We start from the raw sequence: 16,883 nt of genomic DNA, 5'->3' as shown, positions 1-16,883 counted from the left end.
AATTTGTGATTCAAAGCAATAAGAATAATGAAAATATTCAAGCACAGGGGCTTAAAATTACCTCTTTTAGAATGAAAAAAAAATAAAAGAACTGAAACTTTCATCCAATCAAGCAGTCTGAACATCTGGGTATACTTTAAAATAGAAGCACTGAAGTCAGAGGATTGCCTTTCACCATACATAGGAAGCATTTATATTTTCCATGGGTGTAATATTTTCTGTAACCCACCCAGCATAAATGAATGGGTTTTTCCCCATTAATCAATGTTAAGACCACTGCTGAGAAATGTCAGGAAGGGACAAAACCAGTATATTTTCATGGCATATTTTGCTGGGTCACAGAAAATCAAAACTCAGGTTTCCTTCCTCTGACATTATTTGAACAGAGGAAAAAAAACACAAAATAGGGATTTACATCTTCTTTTAGGAGAAACTGTCCAGAAGTAAAATCAATACATAAATAAATATTTTCCTTGCTTACGTGTTGAATCTTCTCAAATCTTAATTCTCTAGCCTAGGTACATGTGAGACCTTTTCCATTTTTCTCCTGTTTCTCCTGCGAGTGGCCTGGTGAAAAGGTTCCCACCAATTCTCAGTGCCATCCTACCTTTCTGTAAGTAACTTGGTCTGACTTCACCATCTTTGTCCAGGGCTCTAGAAGGATGAGAAGAATATACTCCTCAGCTGTATCAAAAAGGTCTTCAAATGGTGGTTGTATTTTCATATAAATTTCTTTCTTCTTTTCCTGTTGAAGTCCAATATCAAAAGTGGCCGATGGAGCAACATAGGTGGCAAAAAGATACTAAGAAAAGTGGGAGGACAGAGAGGAGATTGAGAGAAACCACAGAAGTTAGCCCATCCATTCTCAGCAAAGGCATTTGAAAATTAGTGAGAAAAGGTAAACAAGCTAAAATATTTTCTTCTTTTTTGAAATTATCTTTAAGGAGTTGTATAAGGATGTTTCCACTTAACAAAGCAGTTTATGAATACAATATATCTTGATCAATGTCCCCTCCCCTCCCTTACCCACCCCTCCTCTCATTCTTCTTCATTTTGTAAGATATACATTGGATTCTTGACTGCATTTTCCCCTCTTCTCCTCTTCTTTGGTCTACCGCACCCCACTCCTTTCAAATACCCATTTCCAGTGCATATTTTGTTCAACTTCGACTTTGCCTTTCTAAGCAGTTACAAAGTTCTCCCTTGAATCTACCATATTTCAGATAATTCATTTTTGTACATTGAGTACCACCCAGTACATTTACTTATAAGTCTATAATCCAAATTTAGCCTCCACATATAGGGGAAAAATATACCCTGTGTTCTCTGGGCTTGACTCACTTAATTTTTTCAGGTATTTCCTTTTTTTTTTTTTTTTTTTCAAATAATCCAACATCATTCTTTTTTTTTTTTTTTTTTTTTTTTGGCCAGTCGTGGGCCTTGGACTCAGGGCCTGAGCACTGTCCCTGGCTTCTTCCCGCTCAAGGCTAGCACTCTGCCACTTGAGCCACAGCGCCGCTTCTGGCCGTTTTCTGTATATGTGGTGCTGGGGAATCGAACCTAGGGCCTCGTGTATCCGAGGCAGGCACTCTTGCCACTAGGCTATATCCCCAGCCCCCAACATCATTCTTTTTAATTGATGAGAAAAATCCATTTATATATATATATATTATTTTTTTTTTCTTGATCCATTCTTCCATTGAGGGTATCTGGGTTGATTCCATACCTTGGCTATGGTGAATGTTATAATGAACATGGTTGTGCTGGTGGCTTTACTGTAGCCTGATTTGTAATCTTTGGGATAAATGCCCAGGAGTGGAATTGCTAGATCATAGGGTACTTCTATGTTTAATTTTTTGAGGAACCTCCATAGTTCTTTTTTCTTGAAAATATGGGTTAACTACTTAAGAGCTAAAGCAGTTTTTTAAAACATAAAAACTAATTTCTTTATCTTTTTCTACTTTCTCATTGAAGTAGCATTTGGTTATTTTTTACAGATGACAAAATGCTAAAGATATGCTATTGTTATGATTGATCTAAGATTACAAATATCCATGTTGTCTTACATTCACCAAAAATTTGTGTTACTTTCCAAAGTGATTTGCAGTAACTTTGTGGAAACCAGAGGCAAGAAAACACTGGGGTTGAAAATCTGGCCATTGGTCTTCCACCATAGACACCAGGCTATTGCCCTATGTAAGTGAATTAGAATTTGAAGACTCTTACTAATTGTCCCTTTGTGTTCTAAAATGTCTCCATTCATCCTGTACTGTGGAAGGGCTACAGGAAGGTGATAACAATAAATGGAAATGGCTGGGCATTGGTGGCTCAAGCCTGTAATCCTAGCTGAAATGTGAGGATTTATGTCCAGGCAGGAAAGTCTTCAAGACTCTTATATTCAATTAACCAGCAAAAAACAAAAAGTGGAAGTATGGCTCAAGTTTAAGTCTCAGTACTGGCACATACACACACACATACACACACACACACGCTAATAGTAATAATAATAAATGGAAGGTGCACAGAGAACGTCAAAAATCTTCCACAAATGTCTACCCAATGTTATTCATCTGTTTGGTCATTCCATAGCTGTTTATAACTGCGAAGCAATTTAGTTACATGTTATTTTTTGTTTTGTATACTAGATATGTCAAGACACTTTCATTTACAGATTTCAGTCTTAAACTGTTTGAAATGTTAAACAGTAGCACTGAATAGTATTCTTCCTGAGTTTTCATGAATATGGGAAGAATGACACACTTAAAAATTAGTCTAGGGCTGGGAATATGGCCTAGTGGCAAGAGTGCTTGCCTCATATACATGAAGCCCTGGGTTCGATTCCTCAGCACCACATATACAGAAAACGGCCAGAAGTGGTGCTGTGGCTCAAGTGGTAGAGTGCTAGCCTTGAGCAAAAAGAAGCCAGGGACAGTATTCAGGCCCTGAGTTCATGGTGTTCTGTTTAACTAGGAAATCTAGAATTTTTATAATTATGAGGACTGGAGACTTCCTCCTCAAAACACTGGTATATAATCTGCTGGAAAGAAAACTACAAAGTGAACTATTACCAAATGATAATGTTTAAATTGAAATTTGCCCTTCCCCATTGTATATGGAAAAGTTTTCTAAATCTTGGGAGTAATTGAAGATAATGATTTGTAAATCCAATGAGCTGGGATTGTATCATGTTCAAGTCCATTCTTAAGTACTTTCATAGTTTTAAGCATTAAAGTATATAAGTCAAACTGTCAAATTTAGGTAAATTAAAAAATTAAAATGATTAAATTAACATTTTAAACTGTCTCTTGAGCTGAAGGTACAGCTCAGTAGTAGAATGTGCCAAGCATGTGTGAAGACATGGGTTCATGTCCCTCCCCTCTATTCTCCTCCTCATCCTCCTTTCTTCCTTCCATTCTTTTCTTTCTTTGTTTGTCTTGTCTTTTCTTTCTTTTTCTTTTGGTTGTTATTGTTTTGGCCTTGAACGTGTTCTAGAATGCTGATTGGCAGATGATTGTACATAAATGCAGGTAATTTATTTGCCCTCCTACTTTTATTTACTTATTTGTTTAGCTTCCTCGCTGGCAGTATATTGGAATACAGTTTATTATCACCTAAGTATATCTTTTTCTCCAAGTGTCATCTTTTGTCCTCTGAAAACTAGCAGAATCCTTAATAATAAATTTCCTGACTTCCTCTAGGATGGAGTCTTTGCACTTTCCACCACAGTAAGACAGTGGGACAAATATAAGTGAGGACTCAAAGACAAGAACAGAGAATGCTGTTGATTCTTTGTCAGGTACAATTACAGTGCATTCAACTGATGTGCAGCACTTTAATCCTTCTAATAATCAAGGGATATACATAAATACATATGACAAAATTCTAAAGGTAAACACCACCATTTGAATCTTAAAATCTTTATAAGGATGTTTTAAAAAATCACTACATGGACATAAGCTGACTTTATGATGAAATAAAAAGATTATACCATATGATACCTGAATGCAGTCTGATGATCTATGGAAACACTGTTTCAATATCCTGGGTCATTTGCTGCTTTATTGGCCACCCAGCTCTTCCAGTTTCGGCCCCAGAGTAAATAACAATGCAGCTCATGGTGAAGAGAAACAGTGAAAAGACCCTCTTCATGTTCCAGCCAGCCACTCTCATTCACAGTAAAGCAGAGATTCACTCACACACAGCTGTGGCTGACGGTATTCCAACTCAAACATTAACCTTCCATGCTTTAACAGCCCAGCAGGAAACATTTCCAGAAGGGACACAAGCATGGCCTGTCTGTGATCAGACTGCCTGGCACTGCACACAACATGGCTCTGAACTCCATCTCTCCTGGAGACGCTCAAAGGTTATGTAATCAGGAAACACACGATGGGCGGTCTGCCCGCACCGCTCTACACCTGTGCCTGTGACTCACTTTCTTGGCAAGGCTCGAAAATGGGAGGTGTAAGGGAGAGCAAGTCCTCTCCCTGAAGAAAGTCTTTTATGGTCTGGAAATTCTTCGAGTCCATTTTCACTCAACTCTTAAGACTGTCTGATTTTTTAACAAGACTGGCAAGAAAAAGATGTAGGATCCATATTGTACAGACCGGAGGAAGTGCTGAATTAGAGGAAAAAAAAGGATGGGGACATAAATTGGAAGAAAAGAAGACCAAAAATAACAAAAAGGGGGTGGGAAATGTTTTTAAAATAGTATATATTTAATTGTACAAAATAATATTATTTCATTATGGCATTTTTATTACTGAATCTGTACAGTATAGTCCCCTTTCTACTTTCATGTGTTTATCTTAAAACTCCAGATTCTATATATGAGAGAAAACCTGTGATATTTGTCTTTCTGAATCTTTTTATTTCACTTAACATGATTATCTACAGTTCCATGTTTTTGTACTCAAATGGCATAATTTCATTTTCCATTCATTTATTTATTGATAGCATTAACTTGCTACTGTGAAGACTACAATAAACACAAATGTGCAAATATCTCTATTGTATGCTAATAGTCCTTTGTGTGTATATATATATATACACACATATAGGTATATATATACATACACCTATATGCATATATATATACATACACAGTATATATGTATATATACACACACATATTCAGAAGTGGTAAAAAAATCATAGTTAATACTATTTTTATTTTTTAAATTACATTCTGATTCCATTCATTAGCTGCCTTAATTTACATTTCCACTAAAACTAAAAAACAATGTTTTGATAAATATTAACTTTCTAATGGGCATTAAAGTACAAATACTGTTTGGTTTTTCTTATATGCAGGGAAAATATTTCTCTGTATGCCTGTTCAAGGAAATTTCAGAGACTTTATTAGAAACAATATTCTAAAGATAATACACTTTTTTCTGTACTACTCAGAAAATGGACCAAATAAATTATGACATTTACCATCATAATTTACATCCTTTCTAATCACTTCTGATGCATAAAGCCTATAGAAATGAAAATCTTTTTTTTTTAAATGTCAAAAGCATAGGAGAAAAGTGAAGGAAGGGGTGACATTGTCCAAAAAAAATGTACTTATAATCTAACTTTATAAAATGGCAAACCTTCTGTACAATACTTCATTAATAACAATAAAATTATATTTTAAAAATGTTGAAAGCAGGGGGCTGGGAATGTGACTTAGCGGTAGAGTGCTTGCCTAGCATGCAGGAAGCCCTGGGTTCGATTCCTCAGCACTACATAAACAGAAAAAGCCAGAAGTGGCACTGTGGCTCAAGTGATAGAGTGCTAGCCTTGAGCAAAAAGAAGCCAGGGACAGTGCTCAGGCCCTGAGTTCAAGCCCTAGGACTGGCGAAAAAAAAAAAAGTGAAAAAATGTTGACAGCAAAGCTGGGCCCCAGTGGCTCACATCTGTAATCCTAGCTGCTCAGGAGGCTGAGATCTGAGGATCTCAGTTTAAAGCCAACCAGGGGAGGAAAGCTCTGAGACTCATTTGCAATTAACTACCAAAAAGGTCAACAGTGGAGCTGTGGTTCAAATAGTAGATCACTAGCTTGGAGCAAATACGCTCAGGGATATACTCTGGCCCTGAGTTCAAGCCCCAGGACTGGCACACACACACATACACATACACATACACGCACGCACACACACACAACAACAACAACAACAACAACAACACACACACGGAGTCAAAAGCAAATAATAATAATGATCATGAAATACTTTCTACAACTGTCTATACAATTTAAGTTTCTATTTGAACTAAAGACTGACAGTTATGGCTTGGATTCTATAGATGTATACTGTGGAAACAGCCAGAAAAGCACTCTCCCTTTGCTAAAGGTGAGCACAGCATTGGGAAGACAGCTTCTCGGTAAGTTGGGGCTTTTTGATGCACTGCAGCCTGATACTTACTTGCCTGTGTGCTCCAGTGAAAACAAAAACAATTCCTGTGCAGCCTTAAAAGGCAAAGTCAAGTATAATGCTAAACATTGTAGCACATGTGTTGATTTGTTATATTGCATTTCAGCTGTAAGTTATGCTAATGAAATAGTTTCACATACTCCCCCTTGATGCATTTATTGTAATGATCATGTGTATGTAACCCTCTATGACTGCCTGCTAATAGAGATTGCATGATGTTTTGCTGTCACCACCAGGCCATGACTGGAAGTAAGAGAAGAAACATAACTTTGGAACTGTATGACTTAAAAACAAACCCCTAAGTACACTACAGATAAACCCTTAGTGTGCTGTCCGATCTTAACACTAGCTAATTGGACTACTAGCAGATCACATCATCGAGTTCATTGAAATTGAGGCCACTAATATATTTTCTTCTGAATGGTCTAGCCAGGAATGTAATCATACAGGTAATTTCCCTGTTTTGCTCATTATATAAGGTATACACGTATCAAGTCATCACCCTGTACTCCATAAATATATACATAATTATGTGTTCATTTTTAAATTATCTTAAACAGTAGATTTTCAATATAGCTTATTAAAGAAGTTCAGAGATTAGGAGGGAACATTCATGCTTCAGCATTTTGTCCTACTAACAAGTCCACTTTTCTTAGAACCATTTCTATAGTAATAAAAGCAGAATGCATCCTAATATGCATCTTGCACATTCTTCTAGTGATGCTCACCAACAGAGTATAGGAAATAAAAAGCTGCCTGCTTGCCATTGCTATATCCTTCTACCTATGGGAAAATAGCTGGGGTTCTGCCTAATGAACAGACAGGGCAGTATCAACAAAGGCCTGGAAAGAGAGACACACACCCCACACTTCTTCATAGACATAGACAGTTCTTCACACATAGTAAAAATCCTCCAGATACTGGAACATGTAAAGCTTTTTCTTCAAGTTCACAGTAAACAAATTATCAACAGGAACTGATCATTTTAGAGCAAAGTATATTTTCCTTGGTAGGTGCTAACTACGGTCTCTAAAAGAAGACAGCCAATTCTGAAGGTTGGTGGGTCAGGGTTTCCAGCCCTAATATTAGAAATTTTTTAAATGGAGAAGATCAGAGTGATAACTTCTCTTGTCATTACCTCTCTCCTCACACTATAAGCAACCATATGTTGGCTCATCCCTGCTTGCAAGAGTTAATTCATTCAATGTTCAGGAATTCTGTGAACTAATTGTTAAGCTCAGTGTCGATCAAATTACATGAATTTAAATTTAAAGAAATAGTATTTTAAAAACTGAACATGAACACTCAAGACCTCACTGCTTCCTAATGATCCTACTATTTTACTATTCTCCTTTGCTAGGTCTATATGGTGGAAATATTGCATGATAGTGTGCTACTGAACCTCTCTTTCTAATTCTGCATCTGGTACCAGCATGGTGGCAGCTTGAGATCAAGCATTTTGAGAGCATTTACACCCAGAAATCAGCAAGCTTCAAAATCAGGATTACTTGCAACTCCCCAGAGCTTCCTCTTAAACATTTACCACCACATCACTGATTGTAAGGCAAACATAGTTCACTCTTCCTATCATGATCACTAAAGAAAGATAAATAAAGTAGGAAAAAGGCAAATGATACCAGCTAAATTCAACTATTTCCTGAAGGCAAAGCCATATGCTAGAATATAACAATTGACAGAATATTCCAATTTATGGGTTTAAAAAATGAATTTTGTGTTGCTAACATCCATCTGTAAAAATTAAAAAAAAAATAGCCCTGTGCTGGTGCTCACACCTGTAATGCTAGCTACTCCAAAGGCTGAGATCTGAAGATCAAAGTTCAAAGTCAGCCTGGACAGTAAAGGTACATGAGATTCTTATCTCCAATTAACCAGCAGAAACCTAAAAGTGAGGTGTGGCTCAAGTGGAAGAGTGCTCAAGAGAACTCAGGCCTTAAGTTCAGGTCTTGGGACCAGCACAAAAAGTGGGGCAAGAGGGGTTAGGTCAAGTTCTTTTTAATAGTTACTTTAAAGGTGGAGGAAAGGAGTGTCATCTTTAAATTTATCTGTGTAATCAGAACAATAGGAAAGAGTGATGCTAAACTTTAAATGTTAAATTTAATTTAAGCCTAATAAGTGAATCAGAAGAGATCAGACTGGGGGAAACCTTGTTAACTTGTCTTCTTAAGAAATGACAAAGAACAGTTTTGAAGGAGAAACATTAAAGCATTAAGAGAAATAAAACTGAATTGGGTCTCCATTCGGTATCAGGACTGTAAGGCAACTCAAATCACGTCACAGATAATCTTGAACACAACACAGCACATGTCACGACCCTGTGGCAATAACACCATATTGCTGTACTTGAAGGCAGATAGCAAGCTAACATGCAAACCTTTCAGCTAGGCTCAATAACATTATCCTTGGAATTTATATGAAACAATGAGATGAAATTGTGTTCCAAAAAGCTAAAGGCACAAAAGAGTCCCTAGAGATATTTCTAAAAGGAATATAAATGCCATCATACAGGATGTTTTCAGAAATTTCAAAATATTTACTTCTGCAAAAAGACAAGTCTGTTTTCATAAGCGTTCACAGCTCCTAGTGGGCAAAGAGCACTATTATCTGAGTTCATGTGAGGCAGAAAATGAAAATAATGAGCAAGTTCAAGCAATCCAAACTTTTTTTCTAGAGAAGGAAAAAATGATGATTTTTAATGACTTCTCATATCCCATTAGGAGCTCAAAAACATTACTGAGGAGCTTTGCCGAGAGGGAATAAATTACAGATGGAGCTTTTCCACAAATGGATTTTCATGTGAAGAACCTTGGGCTTTTCGCTAGGAATCTTAAAGATGAGCTCTAGGGATTGCAACATCCCGGTACTGAAAGGCAAACTACTGCAGAGATCAGCACAAGATGGAATTGCACAAAAAAGATAATGTGATGACAATCAAACAGAATTTCTGCCAGTGGCACAGACGCTAAGAAGGAGAATTCAAAGCAAAAGAACCTAAGAAAATGCCAATAGGATAAAACAATCAAATAAACTTGAATCATTTTGGACAGAATGACAAATCAGAAAGGCAAAACAAAACATGCTAAGCAAAACCCAAAACAAACTACAAACTCGGGGGACAAAATAGACTAGATTTTTAAGACTAACGTGGGCCATTGCTGAAACATTTTAAGCAAATGCAATTAAATACATGATGGAATAAACTAGATAAACAGTCCAAGGAAATCTAAGAAATAGGTAATTTATCCCTTAACAAAAGCAAGGTGAGTATTCAACGGATTTAACCTCTAGTAGTTCCTTGGAAATTGGTGAACAAGGAATAACTCAAGAAACAAGGTATAATTATACTAACTTTTTTTGGTTCACACAAGACTAGGTATGTAAAGCCAGAGTATGAAATGGCAACAATAAGAAAGTTATGTAGACATGAACTGGCACACCACATCTCAGCTTTCAGGTTGCTTGAAGTCCCAGAGGGACGTTGACTCTATGACCCTTGTGAATATTTTCTGCATCAAGATGTGTCAGGTTGATTAGAGGCCTAGGGGGGCACACATCTCAGGACAGTGGTTTAAGAACAGAGACAAGGTATATCTCTGTGATCATCTCTTTCTGGAATGTTGATCAACTCATTTTGACTATAACATTTGGCCTTCAGATATGGTAGTGCCTTCATTATAAATTCTGCAGGCTAGTTTTCCTTAGACAATGGTTCCTATCTGTTCTGAATGATTACATGTTGATTTCATAGTTAATGTTTCAAAAACCAATTTAGGCTCCTAAAAGTAAGGTTAGAAAGAATAGGTTTCATTGTTACTCCAGGGCAATTTATTAAGAGCTCTTTATTAGGAACACACTTGGAATGCAAGTGTGAATGTCTGAAACAAACAGGATGCATTTGGGTGGTGGGTATATGAGGGCTCATTAAACTATTTTCACACACGCAAAAAAGCTGTTTTAAAAAGAAAAAACACCTGGCTGGAAGTTATAGTCAAATAATTGATGATTAAGTGTAATTGGATTTATGACATGTATCTAAGACCATAAACGTGTCAATGGGTTCATTCATTTATTCAGTAACTATTAGAAGACCTTTCACAACCCATTCCAATTCTGAATATACAAGGTAAACAAAATGGATTATCTTCATGAACTCAAAAGTTTGTGGGGAAAATACTAAGGGTAGGGTTTCACATATAATGTCTATAAGGATATTCAAATATTAAAGTAAAAGATTAAGCATGGTAATAGATACTCACTTTGTAGAGGAAATTAATAATAGAAGAGCAATAGGTTATCAGTTAATACTGTAGAGTCTAGAGTCAGAACACTTAGTTCTAATTCCAAGTTCATTGTTAACGAAATGAGTGACTTTAGGAGAGTAGGCAACTTCTCTAGTTCTTAGTTTCCTAATCTCTACAATAGGGGTAATAATATCTACATCTAGGACTGACAAGAATAAAAGTATCCATATTGATTATTGTAAGATTCTTATATAATTACTATAACAAAACCTAAGACAACAAACATTAAATAACTGTCATACATAATGACAGTTATTATCCAGAAACATACAGGTGTTGGCCTGTTGGAAAATAATAGGCTTAAAAGAGGATATTTGAGGATCTTTTTTTGATCCATAATCCTAAGATATTTAGAATCATGTGGCTGAATTAAGATAGTTGGTATAAACATTTGTAGTAGAACTGGGTAACTGTAAGCCGGAAAGCTGGGTGCTTTACAGGTTCTTACTGAATCCATTTTGCTAGCAAACACAACCAAATGGGGATGTGAGACCAGAATCCTGCTGACTGTGTGAACAGTGTTCAGAGTGCTCAGGAATTTAAGCCTGACTGCCACTTGGGACACCATCTCTCTGGTAACAAAAACAAATAATGTAACAAAGCTTGACAGCCCAGCACTGGAGAAATAGCTTATGAAGACACTGCAATTTACCATAAAACAATAATGAGTCTCCTGATTTTCTGAATTTACCAATCCTTAACCTCCCTCCCTCCCTCCATGCAACATGCCTATGCCTCTTTTAAGATGATAGCTTATTCTTAACGGTGTTGATGAATGAGCCTCATTGTGTCCCTAGTTATGTAACCTTGACAAGGTTCACCAGTCAAAGATGTAATTTCTTTTTATCTATATAAATATCTCATAATTATTATGGGTTGTACATAAAGTGAAATGCAGAGTGGAAATATATTTATATACTTGAAATTTTAATGTTAAAATACATTTTAATTTATGCCATAGCCCTTTAAGAGGCTGGCATCTGTAGGGGTCTTCGTGTAACTTCTTCACTTCTTGAGGATTTGAGGCCCGGACCCCCAGCCTGCTGCTGTTTCCCACGGCCGTACCACTTTTCCTAGTTAGTGCTTTTCCTCCTAGTTTTCAGTTCAGTCCTTAATTCCCCAGTGAGTTCCCTTTCTATCTCAGTCATGTATTTAGATGGATATTTGTCTTATTCAGTATTTCTATAATTTTTTTTATAGAGGAAGAGTTTTCAAGTAATCTGGAAAACTACCAGAAAATAAGGTCTCTGGAAGAAAACAGTCACATATTTTCTTAGTATTCATAAACACCACCATAAAAACAGGCTTTTTATACTCACCTCACCTAGGGAATAAAAAGAAGGTACCTGTCTTGGCCTGGACTCTATGTAAGAGGGAAAAATATATATTTCTTGAAATTTTGTAATCATGTTTCCCCTCATGTGGGCTTGGTCTTCAAATTGACACTTGCCTAATTTCACATCTTTTCAAGATAAGACATTAGCATTGATATACCTCTATGGGAACTAGGGAAGGGAAGGGGAGCATCAAAGTGAAGAGACAAGGGGTAAGAGACAACCAATGCAACAGCAATACTTACAAAACAATATGCTTTAAACCAACTGTACAACTGGGGGAGGGAGGGAATTGAGGAGGGGGAAAGGTGAGAGAAAAATGAGGGAGGAGGTAGGACGTTTGATAAGAAATGTACTTACTGCCTTACATATGAAACTGTAAAACTGTAACCCCCTCTGTACATCACTTTTGACAATAAATAAATAAAATTTAAAAAAAAAGAAAAGAAATCAGCATGGAAAACGTGCCTAGCAAAAGTACATACAAATCCCCACGAAAGACCTCCTAATTCAAAATTACGAAACACACAACGAAAGAATCCACAATGTCAGCAGAACTAATAATTAGCTCTTCCAAGAACTACTAATCGCAGGATTATTGACCAGCACGGCAGCCAGACTCAAAGCGGCCCCCAGAAACACAGTGGCTCCTGGCATTTGTGCCCTCTCCTCGCGCGTCTCCCCCTCGTGTGGGCGTGACGCGTGGCGCGGTGGGGACGAGCCGCGTGCGATTACTCGTTCTGGATCACGCTGCTCACGGTGGCGATGCCCCTCTTGCCAAGGGACGCTCTCCTCCCAGGCTCGGTGAAGTGCCATGTTGTGGGCAGCCATGGGGAGAGGGCCACGTGGCACAAGGCTGAACACCCCCCCTCCTCTCCCCCCAGCACACAGGCAGCCCGAACCCGAGGCCCTCAATTTGGCAGTGTGCTGGGGAACTAAAATGTTGCCATCAGTCAAGTGAACACCAACGTAGAGGCATGAAAAACTCAGCCCAGCCCTGACCGGGGGCCTTGCCGAGAACCAACAAAGCTGTGAGCGAAATCCTGACCCACATAAGCCAGGAGATAACGAATGTGTGCTGTTCCAAGCCACATAATGTGTAACGTTACTTTCCTGCAGAAAACTTATCACAGCTGCAGACTATAACCCATGCTTCAAATAATTAAAAAGATAAAAGAATTTTTTTTAATATGAGAAGAAAAACAAGACAAAAGAAAAAACACCAAGAATATTTGTAGGGCTGGGAATATGGCCTAGTGGCAAGAGTGCTTGCCTCGTATACATGAGGCCCTGGGTTCGATTCCTCAGCATCACATATACAGAAAATGGCCAGAAGTGGCGCTATGGCTCAAGTGGTAGAGTGCTAGCCTTGAGCAAAAAGAAGCCAGGGACAGTGCTCAGGCCCTGAGTTCACGGCCTAGGACTGGCCAAAATATATATATTTGTAAAGCACAAATACAATGTTTAACAAGAAAAACATAATTTCTAAAATGATTTGACTCAGTGGGTGAAGCTGAACAGAATTAAATCTGCTGAAGAAAAAGTATGTAAACTAGAAAATAAGTCATAGAGATTTGATCTTTTTCAATTTACAATATGCAGCACAGATATGAAAAGTGTGAAAACTAGAGTGGGCTTGGTGGCTCTAACCTGTAATCTTAGCTTCCTGCAAGGCAAAGACTGGGGGATGCCAGGTGGGGCATAAAAGTTTCCAAGACGCCATTGCAGGGGTGGGCATGGATACAGATCGGACATTCCCATGGCCACAGGAAGCACAGATAGGATCACAGCCTAGGCCAGCTATGCATAATGTAAGATTGTATTGAAAATAAGCAATGGAAAAGGGACTGTGACTCACGTGTTAGAATGTCTTCTTAGCAAAGGGGAAGGCCTGAGATTAAACTCTAATACCACCACCAACAAAAATAAATAAATAAATAAATGAAAACAAAAAAGTAAAAAAACAAAAACCAACAAAACAAAACAGAAAAACTCCACAACTCTCCTACCTCTGTCTCCTAAGTAGTGGGGGTACGAATGTGAACTACCATGCTTAACCACACAGAAACCATAAAATTGTGCAAAATGGTATGTTTCATTATGACATTTCCCATCTATTATTTTAAAAAATATTGTGAATGTCTCTATCTATCTATCTATCTATATATATAGTATATGTCACTATTTAAAAAGAAATATAGGGCTAGGAATATGGTCTAGTGGTAGAGTGCTTGCCTCCTGTACATGAAGCCCTGGGTTTGATTCCTCAGCACCACATATATAGAAAAAGCCGCAAGTGGTGCTGTGGTTCAAGTGGTAGAGTGCTAGCCTTGAGCAAAAAGAAGCCAGGGACAGTGCTCAGGCCCTGAGTTCAAGCCCCAGGGCTGGCAAAAAAAAAAAAAAAACCCAAACATATATTTATATGCTATAGAGAGTGGTGGATTCTAAGTGCCTGGTTTAGACACACAGTTTTTTGTTTTTTTTTTGAGAAGGCAGTGGAACATAGATCTGTTTAATTATATGGTTAGGCTTTTCCACTGAAACAAGTATGTAATTGCGAGTTTTTTTAAGAAAAAGGTGTGGAACCTAGTTTTCAAATTTTTGCAGTGATAGGATCCCTGGCAACTTGGTGCTAGACAGACAGAGTTCTGGTCTTTCTGTTTCTGTTTTTATTTTTATTTTTTACATCCCTCTCTGAATAGTGACAGTGATTATCTTTCTCCTTGCCAAGACTATTCAATTGATTTCTAATTAGGCTCTATGCTGCCTTGACGTCCTGTAATGAAATCTACCAGATATGACCAAGAATCTTCAGTCATGTTAAATCATCTAGTCTGCCATCAGATATTTCCATATTTCATGGAAGAATAAAACTTCCAGGCAGATGCACAGAAAAGCAAGTAAGTCTCTTGGATTCAACTCTTGTTATCTTAGCCTTTAACTTGGCAAACGTATGCAAATGTTATTAAATCAACTCTGCACTGTAGTGTGTGTGTGTGTGTGTGTGCGTGTGCGCGCACGTGTGCGCGTGCACACGCCATCCTGGAACTTGAACTCAGGGTCTCGGTGCTGTGCCTGGCAAAAAACAAAACAAAACAAAGAGTACATTTCTGAGAGGGGGGAGGAAGGTGGGAAATGAGGGAGGAAGTGACAAGTTGAACAAGAAATGTACTCACTGCCTTACACATGAAACTGTAACCCCTCTGTACTTCACTTTGACAATAAAGGGGAGAAAAAAAGAAAATCATGATCCTTTCAAGCATGATGATTGGGTTCTCACACACTTGTGTGACATGTGCCTCCTTCTAAACCTTGTTATGACATGGGCACATTGCCCATCTGATGTGAAAAGAAAAAAAACAAGAAGAAAGTCATGATATTTCATGCTGCCAAACAAATCTATAGGCTACTGATATTAAGGTGACTCCTCTACCTGGAGACACGGAAATCTTGGATAATTAAAAATTTAACCAGTTAAGGTTTTTAAGAAAGTAAAAATAGTTGTAGACATGAAATGAAAATACACTAAAAACTCACATGAATTTCCTCCCTTTATTTCTCCCTTCATATATTCCTAAAAGTAAATGTCTCTATTGCTCCTCTTTTCCCACCAAAAGAAAACCAAGGGAAAAAACCTTGAAGACTCTGAGAATGCCCAAAGAGAATATCTACTTTTGAATATTATATACTCTTTATACTCTGTTTTTACAACCATTTATAGCTGGTCAAATAATACCATAACTTAGAATTAATTGTGTCTACCAAGTAGTGTGTCCTTCTTTATAAGTACATGAAAGCCTGATTAATTATTAACAAAAAAAAATCTTGCTTCATTGAGCAGCTGAAGAGTTTTAGAGGAATACTCTTTGTAGTAGTGAAAACATAATAAAAATAACGGATGGTACTGTAGCAGACAAGGGCAATAGGTTAGGAGGAGGAGGATAAACAGTGAATTACAGGTAAAGGATTAACAAGCAAAACAGTCAACTGTGTGGTCTCAGAAAATGGCATTGGTAAATTAGAGATTAATTTCATGGAGACATCTGGGCTATGTAGGAGCTGCAGTCCTTATTTCTCACGGTAAAAGTACAAAGCTCTGTCACTGATTTATAAGGCATAATTATTTGTGCCAGAGACAGGGCGATGGAAGGAACAACAGATAGCCAGCAGTATGCTCTGATGTCTTGAACAAGATTAATAAAATGAAGCTAGTTGCCTCTGCAGTGTTTGGGTGGGGGAGCCCCGGAATAGGTTATTCAGGGCTACAAGAATCCCTTAAGCGATCAACAAACAGATAGAGAAGTGATTAGCAGTTTCCCAGTCTTGGATACCTCTCTCCATAAAAGATCAGAGAGTCTAAGAATAAAAAACGGAAAAGATAAGCCAGCTCGAGTAATAACTCTGTTCTCTCTCCTTCCTCCCACTAAGAGAGGCCACTCTCTCTGTCCCCATTTGCAGAGAATCTTCTCTTCTCCCTCTTCTATTTTTTTTTTTAAATTTCTTCTCTATTTTGCTTCAGGGTGGTCTTGAAGTTTTCTCTCCTCCACCCTCTGAGTTTCTGTCTCAGATGGTGTGTAACACAGAAGCCAAGCGCCCACATGGGGCCTGAACACACACAGCCAGTCAACAGCAGCCTGGCGGGGCCAACACTTAATGTCTGCAGGAAGCTCACACAACCCTGGTCACTGCCATTGCTCTAGGTCATTCAGCGATTCACTAGGAGTTTGCTCTCGGGGTTCTCTTTAGATCACCCATAGTTAAACCCAAAAGGAGAAAGAGGGAGGGAGGGAGGGAGGGAGGGAGGAAGG

General features: G+C 37.9%; 1 protein-coding gene and 1 pseudogene across 1 annotated transcript in view; one reads left to right on the top strand and one right to left on the bottom strand.

Annotated features, from left to right (window-relative positions):
- Rgs22 (regulator of G protein signaling 22) overlaps nt 1-16,883 on the bottom strand; it is a 91,708-nt gene that overhangs the window by 30,462 nt on the left and 44,363 nt on the right. Inside the window, exon 15 of the mRNA XM_048358778.1 lies at nt 608-802. Within this exon, the coding sequence (XP_048214735.1) occupies nt 608-802 (195 nt within the window). The remainder of the gene's footprint in view (nt 1-607; nt 803-16,883) is intronic.
- Nucleotides 15,325-15,420, top strand: LOC125361085 (annotated as a pseudogene).

This window comes from Perognathus longimembris, chromosome 12, assembly GCF_023159225.1.
Source record: "Perognathus longimembris pacificus isolate PPM17 chromosome 12, ASM2315922v1, whole genome shotgun sequence".
Taxonomy (NCBI): Eukaryota; Metazoa; Chordata; class Mammalia; order Rodentia; family Heteromyidae; genus Perognathus; species Perognathus longimembris.
This window is presented reverse-complemented; position numbering and strand designations above follow the sequence as displayed.